Source organism: Etheostoma spectabile, chromosome 16 (assembly GCF_008692095.1).
Source record: "Etheostoma spectabile isolate EspeVRDwgs_2016 chromosome 16, UIUC_Espe_1.0, whole genome shotgun sequence".
In the NCBI taxonomy this organism is placed as follows: domain Eukaryota; kingdom Metazoa; phylum Chordata; class Actinopteri; order Perciformes; family Percidae; genus Etheostoma; species Etheostoma spectabile.
Window position 1 is genome coordinate 336,741 of NC_045748.1, and position 17,909 is coordinate 354,649.

General features: G+C 40.2%; 1 protein-coding gene across 1 annotated transcript in view; it reads right to left on the minus strand.

The window, feature by feature from the left end:
* Positions 1-1,297: 1,297 nt before the first annotated feature.
* npr2 (natriuretic peptide receptor 2) overlaps positions 1,298-17,909 on the minus strand; it is a 102,899-nt gene continuing 86,287 nt past the window's right edge. Inside the window, exons 16-22 of the mRNA XM_032539804.1 lie at positions 10,608-10,754; positions 9,790-9,913; positions 6,684-6,752; positions 6,223-6,397; positions 4,862-4,960; positions 3,583-3,674; positions 1,298-1,564 (exon numbers count right to left, since the gene is read on the minus strand). Of these exons, the coding sequence (XP_032395695.1) occupies positions 1,502-1,564; positions 3,583-3,674; positions 4,862-4,960; positions 6,223-6,397; positions 6,684-6,752; positions 9,790-9,913; positions 10,608-10,754 (769 nt within the window). The 3' untranslated portion in view covers positions 1,298-1,501. The remainder of the gene's footprint in view (positions 1,565-3,582; positions 3,675-4,861; positions 4,961-6,222; positions 6,398-6,683; positions 6,753-9,789; positions 9,914-10,607; positions 10,755-17,909) is intronic.

Genomic DNA, 17,909 nt, shown 5'->3' on the forward strand with positions numbered 1-17,909 from the left:
TGATGTCATTACAACAAACACACAGCTGCCTGCTACTGGCTAAGTCCACTTCTTCTCGTATCTATCCACAACTGCTAATTATAATTAATTAGACTGCACATACTCAATGCTCGCTTTTTCTTACAGCACACTAGTTATATTTCAAATAATGTAATAACCCTGGCAATTTTGTGAAATGTAAAATGACAAGGCTACTTATAGATCAGATAAAGCTGAACTTACTGTCAGGACTGGTGGGGGGAAAGTGCAGAGCTGATGTTTAACAGAAGATAAAAATAGAAAATAAAGTCTCCAAGGTGCAGCTTCATTTCTACAGACATTCCCAAAAGGTTACACCGAGTAGACTCCCCCTCTGCTGAACTGGCTTCTACACTTCTACCTTTTAAATGTGCAATTCTAGCAGTACAACACAAGGTCATTCATACATTCTTTCTGGGTTAAAAACACTTAGTATCAACAGGAGGATATGGCCCAGATGCATTCAGAGAGCTCACATTTTATTATTAACGCCTAAAAAGAACAAAGTCTTCAGGGATATTTTCTGCCTTTCACAGTTACCTTCATTTAATATAGAATGTGGTGTTTTCCTTTGCAGGGTGCAAATGTTCCACCAAAACAAGTTCCTTCCTGAGACCATTTTACATCCCCGGGTCCGGAGCTTAGCGCCGCCCAAGAAGATTGTGATTGGTTTAAAGAAATGCAAACAACCCAGATGTTTTTTTTCTCCTATCCCAGAATGTGTGTGTGGAGGAGCCAGACCTACTGTATCTCCACAGAGCTGTGTTAAAAAGCTTTTTGCACTTCCTGTCTGTTAGGCAACATCACAGAGTGGCGGTGTAGTCAGCCTGAATCTCATGGCATGGCCCATATCCTAGAATCTGCGGTGTAGCCAGACCTGACTCCACAGAGCTGTGGAGATAGCTCTGGCTATGTGAGACTACACCTTTTGTGAAAGCAAATATCAATAACTAACCACACTCCCAAAATCATAAATATACTCCCTGGTCCATAAATGGAAAAAGAGTGTTTTACTCCGTTTATTGAACAAAATATCTTACAGTATCTTGGATATACATATATACATATTATCTTGTACTGTGTAACACGGTTTATGAACCCCTGCAGTGACATCAATTGTAAAGCTGTACCTCCAAACTTCAATGGATGTTTCAAAGATATATTAACGCATCATTGACTTCCAAACATTATACAAATCTTAATATAGAAAGCACAAAAAATAAGAATTTATCAGTGAAAAGTACTCAGGACAGAAGAATCTTCATACAAAAAAAAACTACTTTTACAATATTCTTTTTGTTGTTGTTGCAGTTATACTATGCAGGTAATAAATATACCTGGAATTCCCTTTGTTTTTGTCATATGGTGTCGTTCTCTTTTCCTCTGCACGGAAATCACCAATAAGGACTTATTCTAGAACAAATAAAGTAGTGGCCGGGCCACCGGAGCTTCTGCTGCTGTCTCCACCGCTGCTGCCACATTCTCAGATAACATACACATCAGTCTTCTCCCCAAGAAGCCAATATGTTCTCATTTTGCCTTTGCCCTGGAACAACACAGGAATCAATAGATTAATCAATGGAGAAGGAGTGGAGGGTGGGAGGGGGGTGATATCCTCCATTCGGCCGCCCTTCGTTTAAGGGTGACCTGGATGGTTACTGCAGCTCAGCTTCCACCTCCACCTCCACCTTTCCCCACACATCAAGCGTCTACGCATAAGCAAAGGGAAATTAAGGGGCGTTGAAATGAATCATTGCAGTGACAGGCCTTAATTGATTATTGCCTACTGATAACTGAAGAACTTGTTAATTTTCGGCTCGAAGTGTCTTTTTTAAGTGCAGACACAATAAAATGGGGATTTCATATATATCTGACTGCTTGAATTTGTGGTTGAAAACCCATCTGTAGTTTTATGTAACAATATTGAGGAGGTGACGCATCGTGATTTTGAATCGATTCGAATGGTTGACAGGATAATCGTAATCAAAGCGTGAGACTGGTCACACTTATTTCAAATTGTAAAAGTACCCTGTTTTCAAGTGATCAACATTTGTCTCAATCTAAACCCAAATGATTACTCCTCTGATGCAGCTTTTCTACTGCATGGTGGCTCGAATCTTCTTGACGCGCTCTATTTAGGTTTTCCTTTGGCAAAAGTTGTGGATATTACCTGGTATGTTTTGTTCCAGGCGAGCTGAGCCGATACTAGAAGGTGGAGTTAAAACACTGCAGTCCACTGATTGGTCAGAGGTAACTGTCACTGGGACATCCTACACAAACCCGCCAAGCTACTGTCCATGGTAGCCATCATTGTTTTGTACACTCAACCCACATCTTTAAAAACGGCAGCACGCAAAATGACACCATGCACTATGCCGTATAATAGACCACATGCAGATGTTTTGGTTGGCGAGGAAATGATTCAGTGAGTGTCACGTTGAAGACAACGTCACAGCTGTTTCACGCGGCATCACTATGGCAATAAGATGAGGGGTTATTATCTGCAGTGGAAATCCAAAAGAGAAAAGTACTGGTACCGAAAAAGTGAGTGGAGCAGAGCCGTTCCACACAGTGGAATCACTCATCAGCAGAAATGATGACTCTAGTGGATTGTCAGAAAGTGAATCAACAACTCTTAAGCAACATTCACATATAGTTATTCATTTAACTGTTCAGATAGATTTCGTGCAAACGTAATTTCCTGATATGATGATCTAAATGCTGTTTTAAAGAATTTTTCATGTTGAGGGTTGGGGAGTTGACCTCATTTTATCCTTTTAGACATTTGTGTGAAATGTTGTCATAATTAGCGTTTTATTTTTTGAGTTATGGCCACAACATGTGTTATGTGAGGTTAGATTGACCTTTGACCACCAAATTGTAATCCTCATCGTGTCCAAGCGGACAACTGAGCCAAATTTGAAGAAATCCCGTCAAGGCATTCCTTAGATATTGCATTCATGTAATCAATATCCACGACGTTCCACTTCTGGGATTGTGGGATTGGGATCTGGGATTGGCACCGCCCAAGTCGATTGTGATTGGTTTAAAGAAATGCCAATAAACCAGAGCAAGTTTTTCTCTAACCCCAGAATGCTGTGTGGACTAGCCAGACCCTCCTCTGCAGGGCTGTTGAGGAAGGTCTGGAAATGCGAGACTAGCATTCTTGAGAATCTTTCGGGATGAACAAGCCGAAAAACATTATGCCTCCGGCTGTGGCTGTGGCTGTCGTTGAGGCATAATACTACAATACTGACTAAAATCTGTAGTCGCAGCCCAATCCATGAAGAAGCAGAGGATCCTTCAATTATTTGAACATTAAAAGGCATTTAAAAAAAACATTTTAGGGTTGTAGGATGCTAATTTGTCTTTCCTAGAAAGATTAAGAAATTTCTTACTATAGAAAATCTTCTTTCAACAAGTTATTGTTTCTAGTATTAGTCTTAAACTAAATTTATTTGATCTATTTCCGAAAAACAACTGGGACAGCCTCTCTTAGAGCAATGCTCTTTCTCTGGTGCTTCAACTTGGTCCATTCTTAAAAATCAATGGAAGGCTTCTTACCTTCATTTCTATATCTCCTCGTAACTGGAGATCAAAGTAGCCAAACTCATCCAGCACTTCTTTGGTGGCCGAGGAAACGTGGATCTTTAAGGCTGCAAAACACATCAAAAGAAGCACAACAAATGAAGGACAAATGACAACTTCGACAATAGTTGCAGCACTCTGCTTTATTCTCAGATTAGGAAACTGTTCATTCCCCTCAGATGTCAGCGGCTGAAATGCTAACGGTGATGAAAATCAGTATTGTTTTGTCCAATAAATGCATGCAGTGCAGAGATGTGAGACGAGATTCTTGCCTGTGAAGCTTCAGGCTGCAGGCTTAGCGCTGGCTAAGGGCCCTTAGCTGTAAGTGCTATGAATTATTTACCAGTGGAGGCAGAATACAGGAAGTGACTTAGTATTTAATCAATACATCTGATGACTATCCAACCACAGGTTCAGAACACTAGTTCCTGTCACTGCCGGCCCCGGACAGAAATGTCAGCGTAGAAGGTATTAGAGTCAGCAGGTCAATGCGTCTTATATTCAGCTTTGAAATCGTATTTTCACTAAAGAATCTTTCCACCCAGACACATAGCAGACAGAAAGGAAGGAATAAAATAACAATTCAAAAAGTTCAATAAAGATAGAGATCCATTCGAAGAGTATGTTCCGAGTACAAGATTTTTTTTTTTTTTTTACAGTTTACAGTATCATCCACACAAATTTACAAAAACAATAAGTCCCGTTAATAGTTATCATCTCTTTTTCTCAGGAAAAACATAATCGTTTAACATAGTTTAGATAAATAAAATAAATAAAATAAAATAAAATTCCTTTAAAGGAAAAAGAAGAAGACACCTCCGGAAGAGCAACAGGTAGTGCATCCGTCTATCAGGACACAGTAGTAAAATTACAATATGGTGAAACTGAGTGACAAATATTTAACACTATATACTGTATATAATACACAGCAGAGTGAAGACAATCTCAAAACAAAGAATGAGCTGGAAGTCCTTGTAAACACTGAAAAACAGCAAATAATGAGGACGTCGTCCCACCAAGGGGTGTACAATATGTCCCCCACTGTTCAAAATCCAGATTGTGTGGACTCATCTGATAAAAAATTGAAAAACGGGCACCAGGATGGCTCAGTTGGTAAAGCGGGCGCCCATATATAGAGGTTGACTCCTCGACTACTGCGGCCCATTGCCCCCCCTCTCTCCCCCTTCATGTCTTCAGTTGTCCTGTCAAAAAAATCATCTTTAAAAAATAAATAAAAAAAGTGACAGTGACTCACCCTCTCCGTTGGACTCCATTCGAGATGCCGTGTTGACAGTATCTCCAAACAAACAGTATCTGGGCATTTTCAAACCGACCACGCCGGCACAGACTGGACCTATAAAACACAAGCTAAATATAGTCACATTTTACAGCAGAGACCCCCCCAATGATATCTGGCATGCTGGGAACTGCCGTCATTATCACACACCACGTGTTTTTAAATAGGACGACAGAGGTGTGAGTGAAGTGAAATTGTGTTTAGAATGCTTTCGGATGACTCTGACGATGCTAAGTACCAGCCTACACACACTGGTCCATTTCTGTTGAATGTCAAGTGTCACAGTGCTGCCGTGAGCCCAATCAGTCTAAATGCTGTCTCAGAAGCTTCTCCTACGTTACATCTGACTAAAGGCTGCAGACAGGTCAAGATAAAACATCCTGAATGTGTTTGTCCAGTCAGTATGTTAGCATCCAGTAGTGGGAAGTTACAAATCCCAACTGTCCTAAACTTGAGCTTGAGTGCCCAGTTTACGAGATAAAACTATTTGCTCAATTTATTGTAATCAAGAGACCAATTTGTCTAGAGAAATTATACTTGGACAGTGAACTACTGTATATCTCTTGGTAATGGAAGCTACAACTGAAGAAGCTCACATAAATGTCAAGTAGCCCTGTTAAGACCTCTGAATCACTGCCTGCATCTGTGATTTGTTCAACAATTCAAAAAGGTCTGGTGTGGTGCTCATTATCAACGATTGTTGGTGGAAACAAGGCAGAATTAAGAATGGGATACACAGAAGTTCATTTCCAGGATAATTGCCTAACATTTGTTAACTTTAATGATCGTAAAGATTTGCTAGGAATATCTAATGGGCACGTTTAGGGACCAATTGGGGGAAATTGCTGTAGACGAAGTACACATGGCAATACACCGGTAAGAGCAAATGACCTTCAACCATATATCCAGCTAATATAAATAGTTACTTTATCGTATGAACAGTTAACTTCATGCAATATTGTATGTGGCGTTTTCTTTTGCTGGGTGCAAATGTTCCATCAAAACAAGTTCCTTCCTGAGACCATAATGCTGAGGTGACTTCCGGAGCTTAGCGCCGCCCAAGACGATTGTGATTGGTAAAAAAAAAAAAATGCAAACAGACCCAGAGCATTATTTTCAGATCCATAGAGACAGGTCTGGAAATGCGAGACAGAGAATGGAATAATGATCTTCCTGTGCCAAAGCTAAAAATAGCCATACCAATGAAAAATAACAGATTGACTCATCAGCAGGATGAACAGAAGCCACTATGAGAAACTGAATCTGGGGCCGTCCAGGTCACGCCGGCGCACCTGTACACAGTCCCGGGTTAGACTCACCTGTGTGTATACCTATCCTGAGTCTCAGCTGGTCGTTGGGTCTGTGTCGGATCTTGAACGTTTTGACCTGCTCTAACAACGCCAGTGACATCCCAGCAATCTCTCGGGCATGCAGTTTCCCGTTTCGCACCGGCAGCCCTGACACCACCATGTAGGCATCGCCGATCGTCTCCACCTGAGGGACAAATCACAAGGAGTCAAGTGAGAGAGTCGTAACATAAAACCTAACTCATATATTTCAGCTGTTGTCTTCCCAGGATGCCTATAAAGGCCTTGAAGGTATCGATAGGTAGACCACTGTTTTTGAGGTTACTCGAGCACTCGTGCTTTAAAATGCATGTGCTCAAAGATTTGAGTTGCATGTTTAAACATAATTTTCAGTTAAGATTGGAAACAAATACGCCCCATTCTTGCATTAACAACCATAATTGTGGTTTTTCCCACTGATCCACCTGACTTACCTTGTATACGTCAAAGTTATCGATGATGGCATCAAAACAGGTGTACAGATCATTGAGCAATGTGACAACCTGCAGAGAGAGAGACAGGAGAAATTTGATAATGTGATCTCTATAAAGCAACAACAATACAAGAAGGAGATAAGTACTGAAAATGTTTAGGTTAAAGCCTGTTAAGATGACACTGTAAATCCAACATTTAACAGTGTCTTCGTTTGTTCAAAGGCTGACAGATTGGGAGGCCAGTGTGTCTGCAAAACCTCCCAGTCTCCCACATAATCTGTGTTTGTCTGCCGGTGGCCAGCTGCCCACTGAGGCTCACTGACAAACACATTTACAGGATCAAAATTCAAATCCACAGATGGAATTTTACAAACACAATCTGCGTTAAATTTACCAAATTGTGTGGCGTAATAGTTGTAATGTAACAGTGATGTCAGAGGTTGGCTGTTTCTTCAAAGACAAATGCATTATTTAGTCGTCATTTTCAATGTTCTGTTTTATAATTGCGTCTGAACTTTAAAAAACAACCACCATGCTGTCTCTTTATCTACTCAGGACATTTTGTGCTGTACTGTAAGAGAATGAGAACATCTAAACTGTGATGGACTGGGATCTAAATTGTTGACTTGAGATTGGTCAGTTCAGAATGAACTCTTAAAGACACACTCTACAATTTAAATGTGGACTAAAAAGCAGACCAAATTAAAAAAAAAGGATGAGCACCTGCTGTCGCTCAGATAATTGACAGCTCTCTTAATACAGTGCCTAAAAAACAACAAAATGAGTTTTTTGTGATGCTGTTAAAGATCTGTTTAGATCACTAACGTAAAAGTGTAAAGCTGGCCTTTATTTATTTTATTGTGACAATTTATGAAATTGAACAAAAAGTAGATTTTCATATGGTATTTTTACTTTAAAATATGCAAAACTGGCACTCCAACACCAGGATTAGAATTCAATTTCTAGGGCTGTCCTGGACTTCCTGTCCTGGACTTAGTCGACTCTAACACTAACATGATCTTGTCAAATTGATTAGTTGAGTGGCCGTTAAGACTAGAAAAGTGCAATATAAATACAGTCCATTTACCACCTGTAAACCTTATTTTCTACACAAAGAATCATGCAAAAGCGCCACTTTAAATCGTGTGTTTACCAGATATATGCTCATAAGTTTCTTGGAAATAAGTCATTCAGCATGAAAAAACATAAAAATGTACCAATCGACTACATCTTAGTCGACTAAGACCAAAGCGACTTAGAGGGGCCAACCCTATCTATCTGGGAGGCAGAGAACTACTATTATGATTGTCTCATAATAAATAATAATAAAAGCTGCTTATATCTTTCAGCTGTATGCAGTATATCATAGACAGCTACATCTTCCAGGGTAAAGAAGCCATCCAACTCATATACTCTCTAACCTGCCTTTTCTGACCGGCTTTGGATGCAGGTGAAATCCTTCACATGTTCCCAAACATCATCACACTAATGCAATGACTTGAAAATGGCTGTTGGCCCCTTCAGTTACAGGTCAATTATTTTTACAGTTTATTATTTAATTGACTGACTGGCTGACAGTGAGACCAAGGGCCACATTTTTGGAAGGTATTCTTGGGGTTGGAGGTATTTGGGCCTGTATTTGGCCTGACAAAAACAACGGCAGACAGTATTGGGGGCAAAAAAAAAGTGCCATCACCAGCTCCGTACGATTGTTGGGTTGATGAAAACACTTTGTCTACATTGTATTTGATATTCTATATTGTAAGGGCAGTAAAGGATAGTGGACTTTTACAAAATAAGAATCATAATACGGTGATCTTCATAGAATTTCAAATATTTTGTTGGACTGCCATTATTATAAAAGCAGTATAAACATTTGTATCCTTCTGTATTGTTTGCAAGATTGATATAAATGTTTTATAAAATATAAAAGAAATTGGTTTTGTTTGTAATAAATACAGTATTTACATAGTTTCAGTTGAGGAGACTTCTGAAACCTACTGTACTTTTGAATGAAAATGGTATTATTCATTGGGAGGGCCATGTATACATGGTTATGTTGGTCACTAGCACTACAGTACTTTATTAAATGTACCTGTATGGAATACATTGTTGTACTGTATCTGGCCAGTTATCTCAGAAGGCTGCAGCTCGTCTTTTCACTGGCTCCCTGTACGTTTTACAATTGATTTTAAAAATGTATATAAACTTGTACAAATCACTAAATGGGCTAGCTCCAACCCATCTCTCCAATCTTTGACAACCTTACGTCCCCCCCCCCCCCCCCCCCCCCCCCCCCCCCCAAGGCCACCTAGGTCAGCTGATCATTTGCTCTTTGTAGTCCCAAGGCTGAAGCACAGGGGAGAGCACGCCGTTACAGTTGTAGGCCCTAAACTCTGGAATGAGTTGCCTCTAGATGTTAGGCTCGCCTCTACACTGCCTGTTTTAAAATGATTGCGTCTTAAAACACATCTTTATTCTCAGGCTTTTAAAACACTATGATAATTGCCTTTCTTCATTATTGTGATTTTGTTTTTAAACTGGTCTTTCAACTGTGCTCTTTTTATGTTTTTGTTATCTTTGAATGTACAGCACTTAAATGTGCTTTTATTTCTTAAATACATCTGGATTGGATTTGGAGAACTTTTAAAACTAGAAGAACAAATGCCCGTTCTTGAAGGGATCCAACGCCATCTGAAGGTGTCAGCTTGTCAAACAACACTTTGGACCCTCTGCCTGGATATGACATCATGATAATGTATTTGCTCTAGTAACCTTCCTTTGGTATTCAAGTGAGAGGGAGATATGTGATGGTACAATGTGACTCAACTCTGCGTCAACACACTCTTCCATCTGGCAACTTTACTATTTTGAGTTGCAGCCCGTGTGTGGGAACACGCACTGTGGAAACTATGAGGCACACTGTGACCTGACACTAAGCACATTTATGTATGAACAGAGAAATTCACTCTGACTGTGATCACGAACAGTGATTTTTTTTTTTTCTTCAAGCTTACGGACTACCTTTGCAGATGCTGAGAAAAGTCCAAAAACGGACAGAAACAGTGAGCTGCAGAGTGGGAATCTGCAGTGACATGCTGTGTACCTGTAGCGGTGTACTCTCTGCAGACATGGAAGTAAAGCCCACAATGTCACTGAAGTAAATCGTGACGCTGTCGAACGCTTCCGCCTGCACCGTCTCCCCTCGTTTTAGCTGCTCTGCTACTGAACTGCATGCAGAGAAAAAGAGGCATGAGGTCAAAATGTTCACAATACTCAAACAACTGAAAAAAAAGAAAGTTAAACAAACAACTACAGGCTCTTAGAGTGGTTAATTTGTTAATCTTCCTTGAAGATTGATCTCTCTAAAACACAGCTACAAAATGCCAGGCAGGATCAATTATAACTGGATGTCAGTTCTTCTTTGCTTAGTCTGCTAATGCTAATTTTCTCTCACTCTAATAATACCAAGGGAAAAAGCACTGTGGCAGAAGTCAGTTAATGCGCTGAGAAATGATATCTGTCCTTTCTCCCAGGCTCTTCTCTGTTTGACTATGAAGGAGGGACGATTTTTTAGCAGAAAAAGAGGATAAATGGATGCGAAAGATGGGATTTGCTACTGCAGTGTTATCCAAACGCCTAAACCCGCTATCATTTCTGCTCTTCTGTCTCCCTTAATGAGCAGTTTGCCTGTCAGCTCTCTCCGCTTCCTTTCATCTACCATGAAATCGCACCACGGGGAAATGTGTATCTGTTATTAAAACGGGGTGTTGGGAGAGATTTCGAGTCTTTAATTAATACAGGGATTTATCACAATTGACAATTTCACTGAGCCACGCTGCTTGTCCTATTTGATAGATTCAAGTTAATTGGAGTTTTTAAGCTTTTGGGTGGAAGGACTAACTTGTGAATGTTTGCTCTTACTGTGGTAAAATTTGATAGAGGAGGTTTTCGGCTTTCCTTTTCTCCTCCAGGTAGGCTTGTGTTCGCTCCTCCACCAGGTTCTCCAGGTTATTGGCGTACTGCTCCATCCTGGACAGCAGGTTGTTAAGAATACTGGTGCTGCCTTCCCTTTAGAATACACAAATACACACACACACACACACACACACACAGTAGAGTTAGGTGATATCTACACAAACCCCTGGTCAGTGAAGAGCTCAGGTCCTAAAACACTACTACTCCACTTCCGCGGACCCAAATGGAATATGCCATTTTACAGTTTTCAGCAGTGATCCAGAATTAAAATCTGTGGGATGTTTTGCTTGGGCTTGAGATGTGTAAACATTCTGAGTTGTATTAGAATGTTTTTAAAAAATTGTTTAAAATTTGCAGAAAGTTCTTAGAAAAGTTCAGCGGTATTCTGCCTCTGCAGATTCCGTGCGGCGGTGCATTTCAGTGAGAATATCATTATGTCATCATTAAGGAAAACATTTGACCAATTGAACCTTTTGTTTTTCTTTGTTGTAGTGATGTCTCTGTGTTCCCAGATCTGTGTAATTATTTTGGTGGGTGCAATGTTATCATAATTATTAGACATAATAAAACTACTAAAGTAAAAATGGGGTTGGAACAAACCAATATTATCTCCTACAAAAGTACTCCAATTTAGCATTGCACTTTTTTTAATTAAAGTAATCGATGCAGCAGGACCAGATGGCATCTCACACATTCTACCTACTTGTCAAAACCTGCCACCTATTTTACCCACAATGCAACTTGACCACTAATGGTCTGAGAATTGGGTGTGTTATGCTAGTACTGGTTAATGTAGCTTCGATCACTTCTTTTTAACTTGTCTCTCCCAGATTTGTTTCATTTTTAAACTTGTCTTCAGACGTGTTAGGTCTGCTGCTGGTTGCACCCTGTCTCTGCTCTCCTCCCCTCTGTCTGTCCTGGATTGCAGGAGTGAAGCCTGGTGTGCGGGAGTCAGGGTTCCAGCTGCAGCTCATCAGATCCAATCACCTCTGCTTCAAATACCCGGTCAACCTACCACTCCTTGTTAGAGCATAGTTTAGACTACGACGGTAGTCTCTTTGATGACTCTACTTTTGGATTCGCTTGTGTACTTCGCTTGTACTTATTGTTCTTTGTTTGCCACAGTTTCTGTGAACCTGACTCCTGCTTCCACCTTCACTCCTGCCATCCACAACTCCTGCCCTCCACCCTGGATCACTGGATTATCAGACACGGTATCACTCTCGTTCTGCATCCTGGATTACTTTGGATTTGTTTTGGACTTGGTTTCTTTCATTAATGCATCCCCGACATTGGACACTTGAATAAACCTGTTAGACTATCATTCTGGCCTTTGTTTTGTTTGCATTTGGGCTCAACCAGTTTCTACTCAAAACAAGACGACGCTGACTCAAATTACATCACTCCCACTGCGGCCACAAAAAGTTTTAAATACGTTTTTCACATACACATGTTCATGTACAACTGTACACAGACTTTGGTGAATAAAATCAGTGAAATTCTCTTATTTATTACTCATTATACATTAAAGGATTGCACAGTGAAATGTAGTAAGACCCACCATGCTGTACCCCGGATTTAAGATATTTCAATTATTAAAGAATATAAACAAATATTAATCTAAATTAAACAGTTATTGGTTCTATACTCCCTTATGTTTATCATGTTGATTTTAATGGCTTTTGGAATCAGTTCCATCAATCAGGGACAAACAATCCATATTTTTACCAATATTTGGATTAGAAATGCGTTATGTATAAAAAGAAAAATACTAACTTCATTGTCACTTAGCAAAGTAGAAAAAACTAGTGTAATTGTCAAACCCTCTAAATGTCTAAAGAGGCCAGGTCCAAGGGTTGACCCTTGTGGAACCCCTTGGCCTCAAATGTAAAACTACTGATGTTGGCGTTCAACTGATGGAATCAGCACACTTGAGAGGTGGGGAGGGTTCCAGTCAGTACGGAGGTGTTATTAAAATTCAATATACAGTATGAAAAACAAGGAATGATCCAGATCTGTGGTATTTAATGGCTATTCCAGTGAGCATTGCCGTTCCATAAAGTTGAGACATCTCCAAGCCAAACTCCAAAGATTGTACCCAAGATGTAACTAACAGCATGTTTTATTTGACCTTCCCTGCATTGGTAAATGCCCAGTTTGTAAAGCAGCTCTCTGTTAAAGTGCTCATATTACGTTCATTTTCAGGTTCATAATTGTATTTAGAAGTTATATAAAAATAGGTTTATGTGGTTTAATTTTCAGAAAACCATATTTTTGTTGTACTGCACATTCCTGCAGCTCCTCTTTTCACCCTGTGTGTTGAGCTCTCTGTTTTAGCTACAGAGTGAGACCTCTTACTTTAGTTCCATCTTTCAGAAGCAGAGTATGAGGGCATCTTTGAGGGCGTGCCACACTAGCAGCTAGGCGAGCATTATTATTATTAATGTGTGTTACAAAGTGACGCAAAATGACACACGTTTGTCACAGAAGTAAAGGCTGGACTACAGTAGAGCTGTTTAGAGCACTTTGTGAACAGTGTTCTCTGTTAAAGATGGTAAGTCCCTTTGGGTGGGGACTTTAGGCTTATTCACTTTGTAAACATATAACGTGCATAAAAAAGATATATAACACAATAAAGGAGAGGGGATAAGCCAAAGAGCATAATATGAGCACAAAAATGTAGTCTCCAAACCCAAGCGTTGATACACGGATGACATTGTCAGGATTATTTTCTCAGAAAAATCTCCTCCAGACCCACAGAGACATCCTACAACAACTGTTTTCACAGGCTGAGTAATACTAACCATGACAAGTAACTGGCCTTTATGTGCAAAATTGGTGGAGTTCAGAGATTAAATGGCAGTGTTGTTGTTTGAGGTAAAAATCAAATCCTCAAAAGGCCTTATAGAGTCTCTGAATGCTGTAGCTGTCTCTCCTCCAACCACCTGTGACCATTGGCAACCGCAAAAACAAACAACCTTTCTGTGTAGGTTAAGCTATAAAAAAAACACCAGAAGAAACATGTAACTGTTCCACTACAACTGTGTTAATACATCCAGCAATGAGATACTATGAATGGTTAATGTTAATATTTATGTACAGTTTCTCTGATATATGACGACATAGCAGATGGAGGAAAAACAGACCCTCCAAACATTCTGTGGAATTTCTCTATTTACGTCTCTACTGCTGCAAATGTAGCACTTCACATATATTTTATAATTACATAATACATGTATTGTATAACGTGTCTGTCTCAGGAGGCTCCTACATTCATATGCTTACGCAAAAACACATGCATGGACAAGGATTTACTCCAACAAGAGCAAGAAGGTGAGTCATCCACACCACCGTGGTGGCTAAAAGCACCGATGCCTCGCCTGGCATCCTGCTAGGCTTCTTGTGGGTCACAGATCCTACACACACCCACATGCTGTTTAAGTTTAAAGAACAAAACATCAGAGGGAGACATGAAAGACAGTGATGAATATCAACGCACAGACATCTATATGTCCCCACCATTCATCCACCTTAATAGTAACGGTGAACACCTGAGAAATGTCGCTGTGCTGAGCATCATGATGATAAAGAGATGAGAAGCCAGAAAATAATCATTTCAGCAAGTGATTTAATCCTGAATCCTACATTTTTGGTGTCATTACCGCCATCATATATTTCCATTAATAATGGACTTTTTAATTTTTTTAAGTTTTCCAATCATACAGGTGCTTTTCAGACTGCGAGCCATTACCGCTGCCGCCTCCGTAGCAGACATCGCCATGACACCGAGATCAGGAGAGAGAGGGCAGTTGCTGCTCTTGTATCTCGCATGGTGATACGAGGATTGGTGCCGTTGTGGTTTTGCCACGTTGACAACCACAGAAACCACACCAAGGAAACTGATCCAAAAGCTAATTTTACCAGTATAAATGCCATCAATTATACACCTCTTCACCAGCAGTGAATAAAAGAATTAAAAAAAATAACCCTTGGCGTAAAAGATCAATATCACTTTGCTACTCTATATTTAGAATATTTTGTAGCACTAAACCTTGCAATCAGACAGCCCTTTCAAACTAAAACTAAAGCTAGGCTTTCTTCAAAGCCAGCACATTCCTTTGACAAAAAAAGTCATTTTCCCTCCCAGAACACAGGAGTTGCTGGTCTACTGCTACCTTGATCGTTTACGTCACTGGTGTTATTGTGTGACTTTGGTGTTTTAAAGGGTTGGTTTCAGAGAGTCCCCAAAGTCACACAACACAAAGAATCTAACCAATTGAGGTTGTTGGAAGACCAACAACTCCTGTGTTCTGTGAGGTTTTAGTCTGGTGGCTTTCAAAGGAGCAATATAACGGCTTTAGTTCCCTGTCATAAAGGGCTGTCTGACAGCAAGGTAAAGTGGTGCAAATATTCTAAATATAGCGTGCAGCATGGATGTTTTTAGGTGGGCCTTTACTTAGGTGGCTACAATCCGCTTTGCTGCTGCCCCAACTGCAACTGGACATTGCTTGGCTTCCGTGTCGGAACTCCTTGTCACTGCCCAATGTGAGGCGAGTGCAGATTTGAGTTGTGCAGGCTTAGATGTAAACAGTTTACCCAAATTTGTGAAATCCATAAAATAATAAACTTTTATTATTACAAACAATAACAAAAGATGAAAATCATTTCAAATTGTTTTAGCTATCTATGATTGTTTGATTGCTAACGTTAGCTCAAAACTCCATTCCAGTGACTTTGTTTTGACCTTTGTTGTGTTTGATGCTAGCTTGTAACCAGCAGTGAACCAACTTGCCTTTTGAAGGAAACAACGTTGTATAAATACTTGTACTGCTGAGTATAGTGTGAGAAATGGTTCTCATGAATTTCTCAGCAAATGATAATCTGTAAAAAATTGGTTTTGCTCCAGCACCTTGAGTGAAATCTGTGTGTGTGTGTGTGTGTGTGTGTGTGACCCAACCTGCTCCTTCCCTAAACAACTTCATGATGGATTTATTTATTATATTTATTAAAAGTCTGCACTTTGTGTCAAATGAAAAGAACATATGTTGAATTACACTCTGTTCATTGTTGATTAACCAAACTTAATTGTTTTTCTGAAAATACATGTATTTCCCACTAACCCATGTCCAAACATCAATATAATGCAATATTTTGTTCAGTGAAGGCATAAACCAACCATAGGAGTACACTCTGTAATACTGGTCACTTCTTTTCTACACTACATCTGGAGTAAAGCTATATTGTCATCTAGTTGCTCAAATGCTCAGCACTAGTACCTACTGTAGCAGTGGTAATAGCAGTGGATTGGTTTTTGTATTAGTTCTAACACTGTTATTATGAGGTATCCCCATATGTCCTTCTGTTTTCGTTAGATTCGATCTTATGATATCAAGGGGAATGGCTATACTTACAAATCCTGGGTGTAGTGACAGTTTCTGCTTATTTATATCAACAAATAACCCAAAATGATTGTCTTGATAATGTCATGTATAAGACTTTTTTTTTCTGTCCCTGACTCGGCGTTGACTCGGACACAAACCTCTTTGGACTTGGTCTTGACTTGGTCTTGACTAGTCCTGGTCATGGACTTGTCTTGGACTCGACAAAGGCGGTCTCGACTACAGACCACATGCATATTAAATCTGATTGACCATGCACCATCAGATGGTATTTCACATGGGGATGACCCTACAAATATAGAAATTATTTGTGCTAAGCTGTAATGTAGTTATAAAGTTTGTAGGGACTCATGGCTGTCCTCAGCCAGTCAACATGTTTATCCATCACTGCGTATTTTGATGCCGATCTGGATCCAGACGCTGATAACATTTTGTACTATGTATAAAGCAAATGCAGAGGGCTGTGCAGTCTTGGCTCTCTGGGTGCTTTCTTGTTTACAAAGCGGCTAAACATTCAGACAAACAAATTAATCTGTGGAAATCTGTGGACTGATGTGCCAGGTTTTTCAGAAAAACACAGTTGAGAAAAACATGAAATGCATGTAAGAAAAATGACTCTTTCATTTCTGAACACAAAGTGAAATAAATATAAGCACATTGAGTGACTTGATGTGCACGGGGAAAGGTCAGCTATTCATGGAAAGCAAAGTGTCAGCTCCCTTTGTGGGTTAAACCAAACCGTTTACTGCTGAACACCCCTCTTGTGCTGCACCCTTCAAGCTTAAACACACACACACACATACACACCAAAAATAACAGCCCATCCATCACGTCATGTCAACAACATACATTCCGCTAATGAAAATAACCGGCAAACAGAGCATTAACGCACAGGCCTCAGAGGCAAAGAGCTTCATACACACAAGGAGGTGCTTTACACACGGCTGTCAAGAGCAGCCTTGAGTGCTTCTGAGGATGTCAATCATAAGAGCTCTCTACTCCAAACCGCTACAAATGGAAAGCTATACATCAATGGGCTTATCCTACACTGACTTACAGAGCTAACAGAGAAGAGGTCAGGCTAAGAGTAATTACCCACCAACCAAACAATACTGTTTATAGGGTTCCTTCCAAAACACCTGCTTTTAGATTTCAACACCATCAAATCAACTAGCGTTGTGTACAGCTGTCATTCGATCTTTGAAGGAGAGTCTGAAGGAGAGTCAAGTCTTCCCCCGAAAAATGGACACATAAGTCTTTTGTTTAAGAAGCAATTACGAGTAAGCCCTGTCTGCGGTACACAGATCGAGGAGTGGCTCAACGTCGGTGGAGCTAAACGTTTCGACTCCGCACACGTGCCCAATAGCAACCGGAAGAGGAGGAATGTGTGTCTGAGGGAATAACACAGAACTCTCACCCCGGAGACCGGGGCTTGTTTCCCGCAAGTCACATTTGCTTTCCCCGTTTTTCTTTACCTTAACCCAACCGTCCGTTGTTGTCTCAATTTCAATTTCAATTTTATTTATAGTATCAATTCATAATAAGAGTTATCTTAAGACACTTTACAGATAGAGTAGGTCTAGACCACACTCCAGAATTTACAAGGACCCAACAGTTCCAGAGCCAGCAACAGTGCGACAGTGGCAAGGAAAAACTCCCCTTTGGGAAGAAACCTCGGACAGACCCAGGCTATTGGTAGGCGGTGTCTGACGGGCCGGTTGGGGTTAGAATGAAGAGTGGCAATAACAATCACAAAAAATAGTAGTTTGTAGTAGTTCTTTCTCTCGCGTCCCCCAGAGACTGGGGATTGTTTCCTGCGAGTAACATTTGCTTAGAGGCGCTGATTTAT